Consider the following 22,059-nt stretch of genomic DNA (forward strand, 5'->3'; position numbering starts at 1 on the left):
TAATTATTGTTATTACGAAACGGTTTGTGACAAAAAGCGCAATTATCTATACCATGGTCTTCTTTACGATCCGAAATATTTCAATCAGCGAACGCGCGCTATTGCGCTAATCAAAAACCGTAGTTTTTAATTAAATTAAAATAAAAGCCTTTATAGATAAACTGTCCATTCGTGGATTGACCATTCGTCAATGTGTGAAAGAAATACCGGAAATAATATAATTTACCTACACGACGCGTCCGTCGACACTTGAAATATTTTCTTGGTTATGAGTTGTATTAGCAATTTTAACGAAACGATGTAATTGTAAGGAATTAACAATGAATAGCAATTTAAAGCATTTTAATACTTTATTTATTTTCGGCAATGACTAGAATATTTTCCGCTTTTACTACTAGTTTCCGGACAGTATAAATAACAAACATCTGATGCAAATATTTAACTTTTTATATCATTAAAATTACGATAAATGGCATTCAGATAAGGACAGTAATTATATAGGTAGCTACAGAGTTTGATGTATTTTTTTTATTGGAAAAAACAGTTGGACAACTATTTCTCCAAGATTAACATAGCAGCAGATAAATAAATAATAAACCTTTACAAATATTACAGGATTTATTTTTGGGGTACTATGCCGTGTTGCGCTATCTCCTTCTTTAGCCAACTTTCGGACAGCATTACAGTGTACATCGTCAGGGCATATGTGTAATGCAGTCCGAAACGTTGGCTAAAAAAGGAGTGTAACACGATTATGCCGTGTTGCGCTCCTTAGCCAAAAATAAATCACTTTTGGCCGTGAAAATCTGAAATCACATCATTTACAAGTATTTTTTTACATCAAAATTTATAAGAACAATTAAATACGAGGAAAAAAACTTTGTGGGTTTTTATATTTAAAACAAAAAAGTTTTCAACTTTTTACTAAAATTTCTGCTTGTATCAAAAGATATGTCGGAATCCTTCAGGTTTTTATTTTGATTAAACAATTCGCACGTTCTTCTGTTTGGATCTCTGACACCAGCATTTGGTATTCAAATACATACAAGAAAGACGAAATAATGAATGTTGGAGAAAGTGAAAACATAATCATAAAATAAATAATAATATTATGTGGCCTGGAATGTTAAACATATTGACTTGCGAATTGCAACTACTCTATACTGAAACTCTTCTAAGTAAAGTTTATTAAAACAATGATTGGTATTTTTGGATTCGCTGTTTTAAGCCATTCAAATGTGGATAGTCCCGTCAAAAGCTGGTCACCATCATCATTGAGGTTATCTACGCAACATTCCGTACCTTCAATACATTTTCTAATTACATTAAAATCCAAACCAGTTCGTCTCACGAAACATGTTTTTGTAAATACAAAAAGTAAATGTTTACCAATTGTAATTAACTGTAGCGGGTAACCAGTAACCAGTAGTAACAGTTAATTTTTATCGATTCACACGGATATATTAAAGTCGGTAATTGGCGGTTAGTTAACACGAAAAGTTAACACTAGCTAGCCCTGATTTAAATAAACCTAATCACTTTTTACGACTAAATATAGGTTCAGAAATACCTTTGCCTCTGTTATTAATACGGACACAACAAATATTATGAAAAATACATCCATTCCATCTCCATGGAGGTAGTTGATGAAAGTACATACATCATTGTACTACTTGAATGTAATAGACTTATTTTATAACGTTAGGTTTTGGGACAAAATTCGTAAAAACATACTGGTAGGATTGTTAGACCTACTCGCAGATGAAATAATATTTCCAGAGAAACATTACTGTCAAATATTATAAAGGGCAATGTTAGAAAATAGAGTTTAGTGTAGCTTTGCATAGATGTCGTTATATGTAGATACTTACCTTTCCAACAGACTGTTAAAAGTTAATAAATAAGTTGATGTTTATGTTAGGATAGTTTTTCATAGATGTCGCCATAGATTCTTCCCTGTTAAAGGTTATAAATAGGTTGATTTATCATTTTTATGTCTCTTCTGCAATAAACATTTCTGACGAAATAAGTGGGTTTATATTTCTACCTTGATCCAAAATTAAACAGGCAATGAGCTGAGAAATGTGACACAAGTCAATGATTGGTCGAAACATGCATTCACTTTTATAAATGAAATTTTCCGCTAAAATTCTTATTTGAATTCTTTTGTGAATAATAAATTATAAGGATATGACTTTTTGAAAAAAGCTAAGTTATTTTTCAGTAAGGCGATGGTATTTGAAAGTGATTGTTGAAAATGTTGACTTTTTGATATTTAGCACAAATAAAGATTATAAATTAGATAGATGCTTTCTAATTTCAAAAATAAATTATAAAATTCGTGTTATTTGCCTGAAAATAGTGAATTTCGTGATATTCTCGTTAACATGGCAAAATCACGTTTTCGCTCAAAAATTACAAATATCGTGTAAAAATGCAAATCAACGTAGAGTAGATTTCCAAAAATATGGTATTTTATTTATAAAAAGTTTAATTATTTTATAAATGTTTCTTGCATAGTTATGGAAATTGAGTTGAATGCGTATTTTTCCCTGTAAAGGGGAATATTTTAAATTTCCGACAAAACTATCTGCTTACTGAGGTAAGTTTTTAGATTTTCACGGCCAAAAGCATTTTTGTTGTTTGTTTTTGGGGTGTTATGCCGTGTTGCGCTAACTCCTTCTTTAGCCGACGTTTCGGACAGCGTTGCAGTGTCCATCATCAGGGCAGATCCGGTAGATCCGAACATCTTCGGATCTACCGGATCTGCCCTGATGATGGACACTGCAACGCTGTCCGAAACGTCGGCTAAAGAAGGAGTTAGCGCAACACGGCGTAACACCCCAAAAACAAACAACAAATATCTGCTTACTTTTCACACGTGGCGGACAAATAGTAAGGAAACCGCTGAGCTACAACTACCCAATGTTATTGAAAATTGGCTTATTGTTAAACAAGCACAACGAAGATCGTGTTGTTATTATAATAACTCCTCTGTACGTATCAATGGTCGCTACTTAATGTTAGTTTCCGAGAGGAATGTAGATTATTTTTAGAGATTAGTAAGTTGCTTCGGAATACATTCCTCTCAACGTTTAGCATAAATAAACAACAACAATTGGTAACAAAGGCTAATTAGATATGCTTTGCAGATTAACCATTGCTTGACCCCAGGCCAAAGGCCGACCCGACGATTTTCAGTATTCATAATTACATTCTAATTTATTTAGTGCAGAAGAAATTACTTACCAATATCTTAACTAGTAATATTTGACAGTTCTTGAATAGTTAATATCAACCAAATTATGGGCCAAGGTTTAATTTTACACTGAGCCTAAAAGAGAAAATGGTTTAAAATAACGTTTTTGATTACATTTTTGGTATGCAAGTTTGACGGTATCTTCGACGCGAAACGATTTTAAAATAACCATAAATACTACTTACGTAAAAATATAAGTACAAATTTTCGTGTTCTATTTTAAATCTTGCATTTTTACTATTAATTTACGTGATAGAAATAATCGTTCACGGTGGAAATAAAACAGCTTGAAAATAATTGATAGCGACGTTTTGACAAATGAAATGAATGCATGCTTGAACTGTAAATATCGTTTATCTAACTATGTTTGAAGCCTATATTCATGATCCTGAACAAGTGGAATAAATACACAATACATTACTGGAATAAATTTAAAAAAATGATTATGAACACAAACAAAACAACACGATATTTAATCCGGTCCTGTATTTCAACGGCAGTCCTTAGCAACCAAGAACAAGAGAACAGTTCAAGAAATAACAAAGAATTAAGTACTCATTAATAAAAACATTATTTAATAATCTGTTACGAAATAACTCGTATCCTTTCTCACAAAATACTTGATTACTCTTTCGATTGTTTGTGTCGTTTTTTTGATAGCAGCGCGTGGAAGCAATTAGTCAATTTATTTATAAAGGATTTATTATGTAATAATTGTTTTTTTTTGTTAATTCGTATAAATCCAATTAATTAAAAAAAATAATAATATCACGATTAAATTTAATATTATTATTAAGTTCTGCAACTATTTTTTTTTTGTTATTGTTACAGCTGTTTCCTCTTTCAAGGCTTTTTAAAATTTACAGTTTTTATTACATTTATTATTTTGCATTACTACGTAGTGCTTCGCTTAGTTGCTTGCCGGCATTATCTGTCTATATAATTAAAAATGTAAATGTTCGTTTGTTCAGAATCTCAAATCTCCGAAACTTCTTCACTTCAATATTTATAAAATAAAGTGTAATCTCTGCCAGCATTTCAAGTTCTTTTTTAATTTATATAGCACAAAGGATGACAGATTATTTGAAGCCAATTATATCATTAAGATTAACACTTTATTTTTGCTATGATGCCAATGATTCATTAAAAAATGTATGGAAATATTAAATTTAAAATAAAGGATTTATTTTTTGGGGGATTCCGCACACTGTACGCTTTTGACGTTATAAGTGGAAGTAATGCGATGATTGAAAGGATGAAATGTTTTTATCACATTATACAAGGGAATGCGATCTTTATTTTATAAGTTTCATGGAATTCAAATAATTTAAAATACGTTATTGGCTCTAGAATTAATTCCGAAGAGTAATTAATTACAAACATTGAAAGTAACCGATGTAATAATTAGTGCGTAAGTCAATCTAATGAGGAAGACTCGTTGTTCCAAGAATAGATGACTGATAGAAGAATCTCAAAAAGCTTCCAGTTTGTATTTTTCAGCGGCAAAAGATATTGAAATATAATAATTAGAATAAAATAACTCGTAATATTGTATTTAAATTGTATATTTTTTTCATATATAAAACCAACCGATTTGGTTCACCCTGAAACTTCATCATAAAAACATATACCTATATTAAAATATTATTTCTGACAACAGTTCACTGCGTTGTCAATTTTCACTGGTTAAATTGTTACATTCGCGGGAAACACAAAACTTATATAGAAACGGGAAGACACACTTTGAAAAGGATAATAGAAAGAATAGTATTCGTTTAAACTCTTACCATAATTTAACATAACATACAGTGTACCCCAAAATAAAATGGTTTCATTAAATCGCTGTAGAGTCACGTGGGGTAACCGTACGCGGAGTGTAAGTGTTCGCAGTGATGTTTCCGACGAGATTGTGCCTGTTAAGCGCCCGCGCGTTCCTTAATTCAGTAGCCTTCTGGATCGCGCCGAAGCAGGACATGTGTACAGTGGATGCTGATTTGTCAATAAAAACTGGTAGGTAAATTACTTTTTTTCGTGCTTTTCTTAAATTTTTCATCTCTGTTACCGATGTGTGCTATTGTGTAACCAGCTGTGTCAGAGCGACGTGGTCTATGATAATTTTTATTGAAATATTGTTAGTTAGACGGGTGCAAAGTGATAATTCTAATAAAGATAACCACTAATCTGATTTCTAAAGTTTATTGAATTTAGGTGTGATGGGGTAAGTGTGCTGGGGTAAGCGTTCGCAGTTGGATGAGTGCGAACACTTACCCCGATAGATAAAATTGATTTTATAGCATAATATTTCAACTCTCGTTATTTTTTTACGGTGAAATATGCCACGTGTGTACGTGAGAAAGCACCGGAGAGGTCAGTTTGCACTCAAGAGCAAAAAGAAACTGCAAAAAGGCTTATGAAAGAGGGGAAGAGTCAGCGGGCTGCTGCAGATATTGTTGAGATCAGTGAAGCCACTCTGCGTAAACGCCTAAAACTAAAATTAATAGCAACTTTAATGAGGAGATATCGTCCGACATTTACACCAGATAAAGAGGTAGATTTTTTAAGATAAATAGATACTCAATTTATCGTGCCGATATCATTTTTTTGTGAAACTATTGATCTAATAATTATTCATTTATTTTCAGGCCGATAAAGTTGATTATGGTAAAAAAACTGACAAAATATTCTACGGCCTGACTATGCAGACAAGGAAATTTTTTTTTACGAGTATGCTGAAATCAACAAGATCGAGAACAGATTTGAAAACATTACAAAAACGGCTGGCAAGGATTGGGTGTATGGATTTCTAAAACGTAACCCTGTTTTAGCTTTAAGACAGACTACTCCCACAAGTATTGCGAGAGCTATTGGGTTTAACGTTGTTCAAGTTCGGTGGTTTTACGCAAACTGAAAAATGCTTGCAAGTCTGAAATAATTATCTCAAGTCCCTATAAAAAGAAACTTCAGCAGAAGCAGACAGATGCAGATGCAAAAATCGTACGAAAACCAATATTCAAAACCATGGAAATATGACGACCACCTCTTTTCAAGAAAGTCACACCACAAAGAATCACCACAAAGCGTAAGGCGGGAGATTCCAGCGTGCATAACTGTTTAAAGAGCGCACAAAAACAGGCTTCTAAGGACTATTTTTGCCCACAATGCAAGGAGAAATATCGAGATCCACCAACAGAAGATTGGATAGAATGTATTGTGTGTAAAGCATGGTGGCATGAGAACTGCACAGACTACGATAAGGGGCAATTTAAGTGTGATAATTGCAATGGGGGGTAACTCTTTGCGGTGCGAACACTTACCCTACGGTATGCGTATAGTTACCCCGCACACGGGGTAAGTGTACGCAATCGACATGCATGTAAACTTTTTTATATAACTGTTTGATTTATGAACCATATGAGGTTTTTATGGTTGTTTGAGATGCCTTAATAATCGGTCATATTAATAAACAAAAAAATTGAGTAAAATACCTAAAGCTTTTTAATACAAAAATACCAATGTAAAAAGTGCGCACGGTTACCCCACGTGACTCTACACCTTTTTTCATGTCCTAGGTTTAGCATTGCTAGTCTCTATCCGAAATACGGAATTCCATATCTTTCCAAGCCCCAAGAAATATTAAAAGAATAAATAAACAAAGATGTTGTTTGTTGAGGTGAGACGGCTTACGTGCCGTGAACCCCGAGCCTTCCCGTTAAACCTAAAATCCAATACGGGATATATTGAAGGACTTTTTAATTCGGAGACATTCGTATTAATTTGAGTAGAGACACTTTTCAAAGGGCCGCCTGTATTGTTATCAGATTGTTCCGATAATGCCACATCTAGGTATATTACATCAAAGCCCTTCTCAGAATGAACGTGAAGGGATTCGAGATTGACGCTGAGGAATTGTAAACAAAAATGTCAGGAATGCTTCAAATTAAGCGGACAACTTCATTCGGCACGAACAATCGAAGCCGATTGATACACCTCGCTGGAGTTGGTGTGCCTTTGACACTTCATTATAAATATATTGTCTGGATAGAAGTTACCTACACGATAAATGGGAGAAATATCCCGTTACCTTTTTAAAGATATATCGAAAACCAGAAGTTAGGTAATCGATGGTGTTATTTTCGTAGATATGTTGTCTGGTATTTAATAAAAATATTAAATTATTTTATTAGTTATTAGGTAGGTACATAAAAAAAAACTTCTTCGTAAAGAAATATCAATTTTTCACGAAATTGGAAATGATAATATTATTACTTGCTCACTCTTCCAAATATTTAAAAATTCGAGGAGATTTTTTTCGAAAAATCATGAAATTGAAAAAACTGACCCCATTGGCTACCTGGTTGATTTTTCACTTTAAAAATACTTTTTGGATCGTAAACGTTTACAAATACCTTTTGAGTCTTTTTTAGTTTAAGCTTTGAAGAAGTGGCTGAAAGTGACGGCGGAACAAGAATACAAAAGCTGGTGGCCTGACTACAGAAGTGTAATTATTATTACGACAGCAATTAAGTTGAAAAATAATTTAATATATATTTGTGAAGTCTTCTGTGAATTTCAATTGAATACAGCATTTGACGATTCTACATAAATGTTATAATCTTACTTTCTTGTTGACCCTCGTAGCCAAGGCACTTTTACAGCAACATTTAATTTCTGGTAAGAAGAGCTTTAGCCGCGGGTCTAGAGAAATCGGCTTCAAAACAAAATGATTTGCAGAAAAAAATAGTAAATCATTTTCAAGAGTAGATATTTTAATTAATGAATTTAACACTTGTTTAATTAGGTTTATACTTTCAAGCTGTTGTATTACTTCAAATCTGTTTCATAATATTATATAATCTATACGGTACATAACTAAATAATAAATTTCCGATACTTCATGCTGTAATACCTATAACTTCGTTAATGTAACTACGAGGAAAAATGAAAAGTTTGTTTTACCTAATGATATTTGTATACATTCTTACAAATATTATATTTCTGATTTTAAAAAAAATGTAAAATGTGAATATAAAATTTCGACCAGCATTATCTCTAAAAGCCCTAAGGGCGTTCAATAAATTAATAAATAACGTAAAGAATTTATATTTAATTACTTGTATTACCCACACACTGATATCGCCCACGAAGGTTCCCATTGATTACAATTATTATAAAATTTAAACTACCAGACGTGTAAGTAAAAAATAATTAACGATAAATTACGCTATTTACTTGTAAAAACTATGGGAAAAAATTGTCTATTTTTTCGCTTCTTTCGAGGTTGGAAGATGTTCTAAAATTCGCGCTATGCTTGAAACGGCTTTAGCTACGCCAGTCTGACTCCATGCAATGCAACTTCTGTGTTGTACCTGACAGTGTCTTTTTCCAAGGCGATCTCTATAATTCAAGGATTCCTGTAAACGAAAATAAATCGTCTCCACACTTCCCGACAGTTTGTTTTTTTAAATAGTAAATTATCCTCTGTTTGTTCTGTACAAATATTATCTCCTCCGAGACTGGTGTTATTCTCAGGAAGACTGGAGATATACTTATTGCCAAAATAATCTGTGCTTACACTCTCTGATTTATGGTCTCCATTAGTTCAAGAGTTTCCAAATTAGGACCACCGAGCAAGAATCTTTCTTTCAGTAATTTGTTGCTTTTCGATTGTTTATTGTACCGTCTGGTACTGGTAACAATTATTATTAATATTGTTATAACTGGCATTTTCGAGGTAGGTTCTGTACACGATACGGACTAACTAATTAATGTAGAGGCTGTCCGATGTCTACTGTATTATTGTATCGTGGTAATTGAATGTGATTTGTTTTGTGAAATTAATTTTATAGTCCCCGGGCTTGGTATTTTTTCGAAGGAACAATTAATTGTAGTTAGCATTGATGATAAGGCCGGTAATAATTGCCGTTTTGGTGTGCTTAAGAATAAATGTCCTGTCAGCTTCAAGTTCTTATCAAAATTCTACCATGTATTAGAGCAATTTTAATTGTAGATCAGAACGGTGCTAACATTATGCGGGCTTGAAAATTAATATCACGCCAATAAATTAATTGACAAAAAAGCTTGTGCTGACATGGACAAAATTTTAGATCATTGAATTTGAATTTATTCGATTTATCTGCTAACCAACACCTATTTATAGCAGCAATCTATATAATATAACGACTTGGTTCAACTTATACTTTTGAACTCTATGTAAAAATACATATTTGAATACCTACCTATATAATAAATGAATGGAGGTTATTTTGTGAACAGATATTTATTTATATATATATTTTTGAATAACCATCTGGAGCCAGTGAGACTATTTCATCCTAATTGAAATCAAGTAATGTTTATTGCTCGATTAATCAAACCCCAAAGAATACCAATATATCTGGGTGATAAATTTCATTTGAAAACTAATCAGTATAAATGTTGTATATTCTCACTTTTATTCTTCTAGGCACAAATAGACCTATGTACCCATATAACTTCTCAGCTTCTACTATTTTGTTTTGTTGAATCTTTTAAATTCAATTATATGCGTGAGGATTCATTTTTGCCATTATGTTTACATTCTTCTTTATTGTATTAATTTTTGAGTGTTTACTCTGATACAAAATGCTTGTATTTTTTTTTTAAAGAAAAGCCCACTCGGGCGAGTAATAAATAAATAAATAATATCAGATCCTTGGTGTGCCCTCAATGCTGTCAATTTCTCTGGCGAAGAAAACATATTAATTCTTTAATTTACGACATATTAAAACCATCTTTGTCTTAAAAAGCTACGATGGATTGAATATATTTACGGGAAAAGCGTGAAAATAATTGAACTGATTCATGTTTTCGTGGAAGAAAGAGGTCTTTATTCCACGAATAAAGCAAATAATCAAATACTCTAGACCAGGGGAGCTCAAACTTGAACTGCTGGCGATCTACCTCAATATTATTAGATTCCGATCGATCGACTCTGAGAGGCTGCAAGTATGTGTGATGCAGGATTGTCGTCTACGTAGGTAGGGTGTATCGTGGCGCAGGTATAAGTGTATATATAGGGACGTTGCATAATTGAATGGCCACGAATCCACATAGAATTTGGAGGAACGACAGAAATTAGTTCGCAATATGCATTTTTTTTAGTCAAGGTAGGTGGAGGTCTGCACTAAAAAGTCAATGAAAAAACTTATATTTATTCAAAATTGCAAGTTTATCGGTTCTAAAAAAAACAAACGAGTTCTAGGTTCTAAACTTAACTAAATAATGACTTTGGATGTTGAAGCGTGGCACTGCATGTCCTCAGCATACTTTTCATACGATGGTACGTAATTACCGAGTGCTAATCGCAAGCACGTTGACATATATGTTCGTCAGTTAGTCAATTGCGATATTTTGACTTATGTAATTATCTTCATTTCAAAAAATGCAGACTCGCACAAGTAAGTTGACCCAAACATTGCCGTCAACTGAAGGGCGATTTGCCTTAGATTCGGATATTTATCTTCAGATATAAAATACCAGAATTTTGTATCAGATGCTTTGAGATGTATATCTGATATTATCTGCAATACCTCATTCTCAACAGAAGATGAGTCCATGTTAAACTGACTTGCTATTTCAGTAGCAGATTCCTCAATGTTTTTACACGAAAAAGGGTAACTCATAAAAGATGCGATATTTGCCAATTTACTGAAATCATAAAAACGTCTTTCGAATACACCCAAAATATTCGATAATTCTCCCTCATAAATATCAAAATTCAACTGAGGAATTCTTGCTTTCAAAGACGGAAAATGTTTCAGATCCTTTTTTTCAGTTGATCTATGATAAGTTGCAATTTACTTTTGAATACGTTTATTACGCTATTCATCTCAATAATAGTTTTTCCTTTACCTTGAAGCTCCAAGTTAATGGTGTTTAAATGCATTGATTAATATCTGTCAAAAAAGCTAAATCAGTCAGCCATTTTCCGTTTTCCAGCATCTGAGTGTCATCACCTCTTTCGTCCAGAAAAGTTATTATTTCGGGCAGTAATTCTTGAAACCTTTCTAGGAATTTTCCGCGACTCAACCACCTGACGTCCGTATGAAGAACTAAATCAGTGTGTTCAGCAGATTCACTATCTTCTAACTGTAATGTGAAGAGCCGTCGTTGCAAGCTACAGCTACTTTATTGCTATGCGCATAATCTCCTTCATGTTCTCCTCCTCTAAGTTCCCACGCTTAGGTATTGCAACTGACGCACGGCAAATGAGACAATCGCACTTATCCTTCACCATACAAAAGAAGAATTCTTCCTCCCAATCGTTATTAAAATGATACGTTTTTCTTCTCTTCACCGCACTCATTTTGTATTATTTATCAACAAAAGTCGTATCGCTTTCAAGTTACAACTCGGACTGACTGACTACTGACTCCCACTATTCTGCTCACACGGCGCAGTATATATATCGGCACTCAGTGGAAAGGTCCAGAGACAGTGCATACCCGCGCTCCGCAGTAAGTGGAACTTTCTCTGTTCCAGAAAACTCCGTTCAGTAACTCAGTCCGCTACAAGCTACAAATAAATAGTAAAAAAGAAGGCATGAAAATGGGAAATTTTTCTCGAGATCGACTCAAAAAGCAATCGCGATCGACCGTTTGAGAACCCTTGCTCTAGAACATCCGTAGGTAGTACGTAGTAGGTACTAGAAAGTGAACTTGTTGGAAGAAAGTGGTTGTTAAAACAGTAGTTGGCGACAAGCTTTAGATATGGTGTTTTCTGTCCTAAAAATCGATTCTTGTCTAGTAGTTTCATGTTTAATTTTGTAACGAAAATCTACAAAGTTTGTATCTGTTTCTAGAAGCAGGGGCGGCAGAAGAAGACGAAAACTGAACTCGGCCAACGAGGTGATCGAGAGCCCCCAAGAGCTGCAGCCCATCAGCAGTGCGAGGTCCTCGCCAGGCCACAGGACTCACACCATCGCCAAGAGCAACGGGACCATCTGGCGATGTGCCGGTCAGGACAAGAGATACCACGAGTGCAATACTCTGGTGAGTGTTTAAATACCGTTACATGTGGTTTCAGCCGATATATGTGGAAGAAGGGTTGTAGCGAGGGATTAATGCCAGAGAGTGTCTTCGTGAACGAGGTCGTTTGCTTTCTTATGTCGCTTGTGATGGTACAGCTCCTAGCTAGCGTAAGGTCAGAGGACGTAAATGAAAAACACTTTACAACTTTCCTTGTCTAAAACGACAGCTTTTCTAAAATACGAACACAATCAAATTATAAATACATCACTAACCCGGACTGCCATTGTAACCAACAGATCGCCGGTGGGTACTAGTAATAATCCATTACAAGTCATCGACCTGCAAAGGTGACTGTTCCATTAGAGCGACCTTCCCTTGCTGTGCCGAGTAATACCTCCCATAGATGGCGGGCTACGTACCATTATGTAATAATGCTAGCAATGAACATTGACCTTTGGAGAATTGACGTACTATTTATCAATAACATACAGTGTGCGGCTGACCTACTGATTTTTAATCGTAAATACTCAATTACTGTTTCGACCCACGCGTTATTGTTATTTAACATATTAGTAAAAGCGTTATAGGTGGTTAAATGAATTCTAGCAAAACTTGAGAAAATCACTGTTAAAACGTGGATTCAGTTATGTTTTTATACAAAGAAATTTATGGATTACAATTTTGTTGCTTACTTTATTTTATAAAAAAACAATGTTAGTAACACCTTCACCTACACAAAACACAACACAACACAACACAACACAACACAACACAACACAACACAACACAACACAACACAACACAACACAACACAACACAACACAACACAACACAACACAACACAACACAACACAACACAACACAACACAACACAACACAACACAACACAACACAAGACAAGACAACACAACACAACACAACACAACACAACACAACACAACACAACACAACACAACAAAACAAAACAAAACAAAACAAAACAAAACAAAACAAAACAAAACACAACACAACACAACACAACACAACACAACACAACACAACACAACACAACACAACACAACACAACACAACACAACACAACACAACACAACACAACACAACACAACACAACACAACACAACACAACACAACACAACACAACACAACACAACACAACACAACACAACACAACACAACACAACACAACACAACACAACACAACACAACACAACACAACACAACACAACACAACACAACACAACACAACACAACACAACACAACACAACACAACACAACACAACACAACACAACACAACACAACACAACACAACACAACACAACACAACACAACACAAAACCAGTAATTAAAAATAGGTTTTCTACTCTATTATTATTGAATATCAATATACTAAATAACATTAAAAGATAAAGATGAGAATTTTCATTATTCCCAGAAGATGGACGAGAATCAAATGAATATGTACACGGTGTCCGGAAACTCGTAGTACGAGAATCTATATCACGTAGATAACCCAAAAACACTTTTTTCCGATTTTTTCCACTCTTTTCGGCAACTAGAGTGTTAAAATAACTTTTTGACCGGGTCTATTAGTTTATTAGGTATAGACCTATTAGACATTTTAAATTAATTAAATGAACAGTTGATAATGTATTGTATATGTAGTTGATAGCTTTTTCAAATTTGATTTTGTAAAAATTCCTTGTTCGGATTCGATTTAATCGAAAACGAAAGTTCAAATCAAAAAAGTCATCCCACGAAAATACTCCAATTGTGATGTAGATTCACCGGTTTCCCACTTGTATTACGGTTTCCGGACACCATAATATATTATAGTAAGTTCTTAAATACCCTTTTATCTATTAATACCATTGATGTATTATACTTTAGCCAATGATCAATACAGAATGTAGAAATAGCTGTTCCGCGTATTCTATGGCAAATTAACTACTTTTCGTTTCATTTTTGTTTCACACAAAGTGTTTCGTTTTCATTTCCTGCACGGGGTTTTCATTTATTCATTATTTTAAATAGTCAATTTCGTAATATTTTAAATTTAATTTCAGGCTTGCCCAGGACCTTTTAAGGACTTCAGAGCAGAACAGTGCACCGTTTACAACAAGAGACCATTCAGAGGAAAATATTTCGTATGGCAGCCCTACGTAGATGGTAAATAATGATTTATTTTGCTTTACTCAAAATATAGCAAATACATCAAAAATCTTATAATTACCATTTTTTTTTAATTACTATATAATACACAAATATTATTATTCTTATAATATAAAAATCTTGTAATTCTTACAATACCAGTGATAAAAATTTTGTTAACCTTTGAACACTCTTTCTCCTAAAACAAAGTTAAAGTAAAATAAATAGTAAATAAGTAAAATAAATAAATAGAAATCGCACAGAAAACGATATTAAAGGTAATACTCAAAAAATATAAACTAACCGACACAGACCAAATATTTAAAAGCTGTGACGTACTTGATATACGCCAATTATATGTTAAAACACTACTAAACTACATTTTCGACCAAAAAAACAAACCCCAACAAACAAAAAATATCACTAATAGACCGGTCAGACAAGCGTACAAAGAAAACATAAAAACTCCGACGGTAAACACTACCTTTGGACAAAGACACCATAAATACCACGCCATTAAAGCATTCAACAGTCTTCCACTTGAAACGAAAATTGAGGAAAATAAAAATAAATTCAAACACAAAATAAAAAAATAAGACAATATTACCAAAATTCTATGACATAAAATAATAAAACATTTACACGCTACACAAAAAATATATATAAAACACGCAACACGCACAAACACATAAATCATTGTAAATGCCGATTTACATTCTCTTTTAATATTTTTCTTTTAGTGTGATAATTATATTTTAATTTTTAATCTTTATTTTTAGTTTAAATTTATCTTTATTTTAATGTTGTTTTTCTTTTTTTTAAATGTATAAATTCTTATATTATAAAATGGGGGCCTCAGCACGGGTAAACAACCCAGTGAGGCCAACATTACTGAATTAAAATATGAAATATTGTAAAATAATGTTTCAACAATAAAAAAAAAAGTTCGGAACAGTGAAAAACTTGATATTTTACCACGGCGTTTGTATGGTTAAAACGGCCTTAAACCACGATTAAGAACGGCTTTACCACACCTTAATCCAATTAGTAAGATAATCATTGTTTTGTTTTCTTTTCCCTTTCAGAGAAAAATCCCTGTATGCTAAACTGTCGCCCTATTGGACGAGCTTTCTACGCAACTTTGGCTCAGGCGATCGACGGAACGATATGCGACAAACCGGGATTCAGAGCCATCTGTGTGATGGGACAATGCAAGGTAAGTTTCTCCGCTAAATTAAAATAATAACAAACAAAAAATCCAAATATCTCCTATTTTTAGGATTTGTAGGGATCTAATAAACAACGTTAGTTAAATTGTGGATTTTTCATATTGGTTTTGGTTACAGTAAAACTGTAAACTTATTTGAAAGCGACTTCAACTAAAATACCAATCCGGTTCGGAAAATAGTGTTCTGATAATTTGACATAGATGGCAGTAGCGTCCAGCGATGGTCGGCAATATTTCTTGGTATTACCGACATCTCCCGTCGTGCGTCCGAACTATAATTTAATAAAAATCTTCAACAATACGACGCCTTCATAAACATTAAAATTACACCCGGGGATCTTTTCGGGCTCGGTGGTATAAGGCAGAGGTTCCCAAACTTTTTTGCCCCGTAGACCACTTACCAAAAAAATTTTTTTTACGTAGACCTCCTGCCTGCCAATATTGAATTTTCCTAAAACTATTAACGCCCCATGTGATAATCATTTATTTTTTTCGTAAAAAGATTCCCTTCCCTTACCTGTACAACAAGGGTGGCGGTATAGTTGCTCTGTCTTTACATTGTGCAGACAGGGGCACCCTTGTGAGGTATTACACCAAATGAAAATGAAGCAGGATAACCAATGGGAATTTCTTTCTGTAGCTGGTCCTACAGAACTGCCCCTTAAGTTCTTTGTCAGTGCTTTTTCCGGTCAGTTCTTCTGGTCATATGATATCCGATTCTTCAACGTTCCATTTCCATAGTCAAAATGTCATCAAACTTAGTTTTGTTGTCTGTGTGAAGTACATCTAAATGTTGAGCGTCATTATTACCTTGGACGTTTTTCAAAAACAAGTTGGGGAACTAGGAAAATTCGCGGCTTCCAATGTGCATTGTTTTGCTTGAATATATTAATGCTGACGAGAAAAAGAACGTACACTCTATTTATATACCTCAATTAACAACTTTAGGAAATATAAAAATACAATGCGGTAGGTCTATTGTGTCATTTACGGAACTCCTAAATGTTGACTTGAGGTAAATGGGGGTCCGCTCGTATGTACCCTCATTTGAATCTCGTGGACCCCAAAATTTTTTTCTCGCTGGCATAGACCCCCAGCAAGCCAATATCGACCCCTGGGGGTCCATATAGACCACTTTGGGAACCTCTAGTCTAAGGGTATGATTTTCGCTTAGGGTGCGAGAGGTCCCGGGTTCAAATCCCGGACGAGCCCCAAATATCATTTTTGAACTTTAATAACATTTAGAAAATGTTACCTCCGGACACAATGCCAATAATACAAAAAAACACCTCAATGTGCTTTTCACACAATTACACCATTCAAAGTGGTGGTGATATTATTACAAGAAAGTTCATAAATGTTACCATAATAATACACAAGAACAATAACAATTCACAAACAAAATTAAGATACATGTAAGATATTACAGAACAAAAAAGCGGTATTACAACAAAAAAAATCTGAAAGTAATAAAAAGTATATACGTGTTATACGCAACAACCAATAATAACACATTACCTAATTTTGAATTACCCCCTTTATTTTATTACTTTATTATTTTATTTATTAATATTTCATTTGATTTCGTTTAATTTAACTTAATTGCAATACAGTCCGTTTTAGATATATACATATCTGTTATCATATAAAATTTTAAAATGAGGGCCTCAGCACGGGTAAGCAGTAAAGCATTGTGGCTCACATTAACTATTAATATTACAAACATAATACTTCTAATGCATTGATAAAAAATAAAATAAAATACGCAAACATGTTAAGTTTCGTATAATAATCGCCTCTCAATGTTATTACAAAAAATATATTACTACCCATTTTTTTGTGCTTGAGTACTTTGTTTTTAAGATTGATTCATATGAAATAATGCATGGAAATTAGAAGATATAGGTAAGTTGAAAAGGGATTGTAAGTTAAAATAATAAAATTTGTTTGGTGCTGCCTTGTTTGTGAAGAGCTATGTGACCTCTCTTATGAACGAAACCAAACAGAAATCTGTGAATAAATTATACATTTCTATAATGTTAGTTATAGTTGATTACTTAACTTAAAAATAGTACTTATTTGCTGACTTATAGCGTAATTTTTTGTGAAATTAACGTCAAGGGCGCTACATAGGTAGATAATTTTATATGGTCATAAGTGATAACTTCCAATCTTAAATAAATATCCCACTTTATTTTCCGATCCTCATTTCCAATAAATCAAACCCAAATTCTTAAAAAAAGGAATTAATAGATTCGTTTTCTACCATTCAACGCTTAAAAAAGGACAACACCTGCGCATAAAGGTATGTATCCCTCGCTTGAAGCAATCGCACCTTTAGGACCTTTAGCCATAATTCACGTGGCTCCTCCCAGAGTAGGAGTTGTAACAGTATTGCCCCCAGGGAGCGTTCAGACAATGGTACCATAATACCCCGCTACCCCACGATAGCCCAAGCGAATGATTGGCGCCCCGTGGTATCTGCAAACGACTTATTATAAAATTGTATGTTATTTACATTTGTTAAGGATTGCTGGCATATTACAGATACTTACTAAGGCGATCCATCTCGACGTGTAACATTCCGAATCGGGCGAAATCATGCACTTCTTTCGCAGATGGAGATTTGGTTGAAATTGAATTATGAATGAAAACAAAGGAGGAGATTTTACTAGTAAAATCATTTTTTATTGGCCTAATACTTTATTTTGTCTAGGCTTATAAAAAGACCTGCTGAAAAAAAACCTGTTAAATCAAAGGCCAGATGTGTCAATCAAAAAGATGTGTTCTACTTGCAGTATTTAATAAACCTCTTTAATTTTTCTATGCGATCTATTTTTTAATCCAAAAACACATGTTCAATCCAAAGGAACGGGGGCTCCATCGAAGCCAAAGTCGTGTTAGCCTATCAGAAGCTGGACGTACTGTACTGGGTCCGCAGAAACTGCAGACAGGACACGTACTGTACTGGGTCCGCAGACACTGCAGACAGGACACAACTGTTGACCCTGTACAAATTGCAAGTACGTCCCACTTTTGAATTTAGCAGCTACCTCTGGCCTGGAGCCCCAAAATACCTGAAAAACCCTTAACTCTCTGCAGAAACGGGCGGTTTGTTTGATATTTAATATCAGATTGCAATCTTTAAGAGCACAGGCGACAGGTGGTAAGCTTTTTTGTGCTCTACTGGTATTACAATGGAAGTTGCTCCGAGGAATACACGTCATTGATTCCTTCGGTACCGGTGCGGAAAACACGCCAAACGCGAGCCCAATATATACTCGTACACTGTTGACGACTCGTTATTCAGCTCTTGAAGCCCTTGTTCTCTCCTTCACACAGCATCCTCAAAGATGACGGTGTGGAATCAATGTTATAAAAACATGATTTTGGATTACTTCGCATCGCATCGCCCAAAATCGATCTGTACCTATTATATACTATTGTATGTTTCTAATCTGATTGTTAGGAACAATTAGACAATGAAATGATAAAAATATTCAAAAAATTTTCATCACTACGCCGAATTCACTTTGCGTCAGAAGTTTATTATTTGCTGTAAAAATATCCGCAATAAAATCCTCAAAGTTTGGCTTTCGATAACCTTTCTACGGTCGAGGGGTACCTGGGTAGAAGTACCTGACTAGGAACCCGGAGGTCGCGGATTCGAATCCCTGCGAGCTCAAGTAAATTTAATTTTATTGATTTGTGGTATTTTAAATATAATTAATTTTAAAAATATGTAAATTTCCCTGCACAGTACTTGAGGCATGTTACCAGTGGTAGATACTCTCAGCATTGCCCTGGTGAAAAACCAGAATTCTTTTCTTCAAGCCCTTCAGCTTTGTAACGTACCGCAATTGGGGATGCCATAGTCTCACTGGCTACGGACAAGTTGGTACTCTTGTGCGATATTCACATAAAAAACGGTTCTGATCAATTATTTGTCATTATTATAATAAAACAATAATGTAAATTCTGGCGAACAAACATTTGATCAAGATATTTATGTACCAGTGAATTATTGAAGTGGCTGGAATAGCCTTGTTCAAAAATGAAGTCTGTTTTAACGCGATTTCATTTTCCTAGTCTGATTTCAATTAAATCTTACACTTTTTGCCAACAAAACTATTAAAACTTTGATTCTTTACTCAAATGGTCGAAATGTTGAAATGATTTACGTTTAAAATGTAATAAAGAGATGTTCTTCAGGTTTTTATTTCTGTTTTTCGAAATTTCGAATGCCAAACGAAGGGAAATAATTAGAACTACACGTTCATACATCATAGTGTAACAACACTAGCTCAGACCCGTGAAAAAATTACTGCATATTATAATTATTGTAGGATTTGTGGAGCTGAAAGATTACGCAAAGGACACACCAGAACAAGGAAAATTACTGCAGAATGATCAAGAAAAAATATTCACAAAAATTACTAATTTATATTTAGGTAACTACTATAACGCTTGTCTGACTTCTTCATATAAGTGTTCAGACAAGTGATCTATTCCAATTTTGAAAATAAAATTTCAAAACGAGTTGAACTACATTTAAAATCACTCACAGTCAGACCCACAACCGAAATTCGTATGTTTGATGATCCACCAGCTTTAGTTTCCTTCCTTATAGAATGAGAGTTTTCAAGATAGAAGTCCACATCTTTCTGTAAAAAAGAAATAGAGAGAATATTGTAGGTTTCGAGAGAATCCTCGCATTCATTCGCAAATCTGCGCCAATCTGGCGATCATATGCACAAGCCGGCGAGCTGTGAAATTGCTGCAGCAGTTGGTTGTGCAATAAAGACCATAAAGTGCAATCTAGATTCAGACAGTTTGCACCTTGTCTGTGAGGAATGGTCCATAATAAGATCTCCCGCGGCGCTTTTCCATCTCTTCCTCTTTATTCTCTAGTCCAGCGATTGACAACCGATTTTGTTATATCCTTCAATTTAGACTTTTTCCACAAAATTCAACATTTCAAATGTCTTTCCAACATTTTTTTTATTTTTTTTTTTTTTTTTTTTTATATTTACTCCACACAGGAGGCCCTGAAGAAAATAATTTCCCTCAGGGCCTATGTCATCTTTGGGGATGCTGTGTGGAGGGTCTTTTTGTGGAGAGGAAGGAGTGAACATGGGTCTTGAAGAGTCCCATGTTGTAGGAGGGAGGAAACACAGAGGCCGGCAGTTCGTTCCACAGCCGAGCTGTTGAACTTAAGAACGAATCGTAGAAGCGACACGTTCTCATGTGATAAGTGTCAACTGTGTACAAATGTTGGGCGCGCGTTTGGCGTGTATCCCGACTACGCACCGGTGCCGAAGGGATCAATGACGCTAGTTCCTCAGAGCATCTTCCATTGTAATACCGATAGAACAAGGACAGCATACCTACCCGACGCCTGTGCTCTAAAGATTGCAGTCCGTCTGTTAAGATTGGGGAATCTATCAAACGGACCGCCCGTTTTTGCACAGAGTCAAGGGTTTTTTTCAGGTATTTAGGGGCTCCGGACCAGAGATGGCTGCCAAATTCAACAGTAGGGCGCACTTGCGATTTGTACAGGGTCAGCAGTTGTGTATTATTAAAGTGTCTGCGGGCCCTGTACAGTACGCCCAGCTTCTGAGAGGCCAACTTTACTCTGGCTTCGATGGAGCCCCCGCACCTGAGCTGGTCGCTTACAGTTATACCAAGCATATCAATGGAAGGCCTGTTCGGAAGATTGCTTCCGTTGAAGGAGACTAGATTATCATTTGGATCCCTTTTAGACGTAATCAGACAGGATTGGGTCTTTGAAACATTAAATTCGACGAGATTATTTTTACCCCAGGAGGAAATACTCTCGAGATAACCATCCATTCTCTGCTTCAAAGCCCTCCGAGCCGTTGGAGTTTGTGTGCCCTTTGGGGGCTTGTCAAACAAAAAACTATCATGAACTGTACTGTCATCCGCGTAACAATGAATCGGTGCACATGTCAAAAGGTCATTGATGTGCAACAAAAACAAAGTCGGAGACAGAACCGATCCCTGTGGGACGCCAGCATTTATGGAGTGCGAGGAAGAGGTGAAACCGTCAGCAACCGCCTGAATCGACCTATCCCTTAAAAAGTCAGCAATCCACGTACACAGGGATGCGGAAAGTCCGTAAGAATGCAATTTGTTGACAAGTCCTCGGTGCCAGACCCGGTCAAAGGCCTTGGATATGTCTAGTGCGACCGTTTGGGTCTCACCGTGACGTTTCAGGCACCGCCCCCAAACATGCGTCACATACGCGAGAAGATCACCGCACGAGCGGTTCCGCCGGAATCCGTATTGACGGTCGTTGATAATTTTGTTCTTCTCGAGGTATGTGAGCAGTTTGTCGTTGATCACACGTTCCATCACTTTGGACAGAACTGATGTGATCGCTATGGGGCGGTA

The 22,059-nt window shown here is 35.0% G+C and overlaps 1 protein-coding gene across 2 annotated transcripts in view; it reads left to right on the forward strand.

Moving 5' to 3' along the window:
- The window catches only part of loh (thrombospondin type 1 domain containing lonely heart), a 700,385-nt gene that overhangs the window by 200,685 nt on the left and 477,641 nt on the right, over positions 1-22,059 (forward strand). For both annotated transcript variants that reach the window (XM_089639095.1, XM_089639097.1), the window contains exons 5-7: positions 12,099-12,288; positions 14,333-14,435; positions 15,503-15,633. In XM_089639095.1, coding sequence (XP_089495221.1) covers positions 12,099-12,288; positions 14,333-14,435; positions 15,503-15,633 — 424 coding nt within the window. The remainder of the gene's footprint in view (positions 1-12,098; positions 12,289-14,332; positions 14,436-15,502; positions 15,634-22,059) is intronic.

The sequence above is a fragment of the Hesperophylax consimilis genome, chromosome 13 (assembly GCF_061612785.1).
Source record: "Hesperophylax consimilis isolate HC1 chromosome 13, BYU_Hcon_1.0, whole genome shotgun sequence".
Lineage (NCBI taxonomy): Eukaryota > Metazoa > Arthropoda > Insecta > Trichoptera > Limnephilidae > Hesperophylax > Hesperophylax consimilis.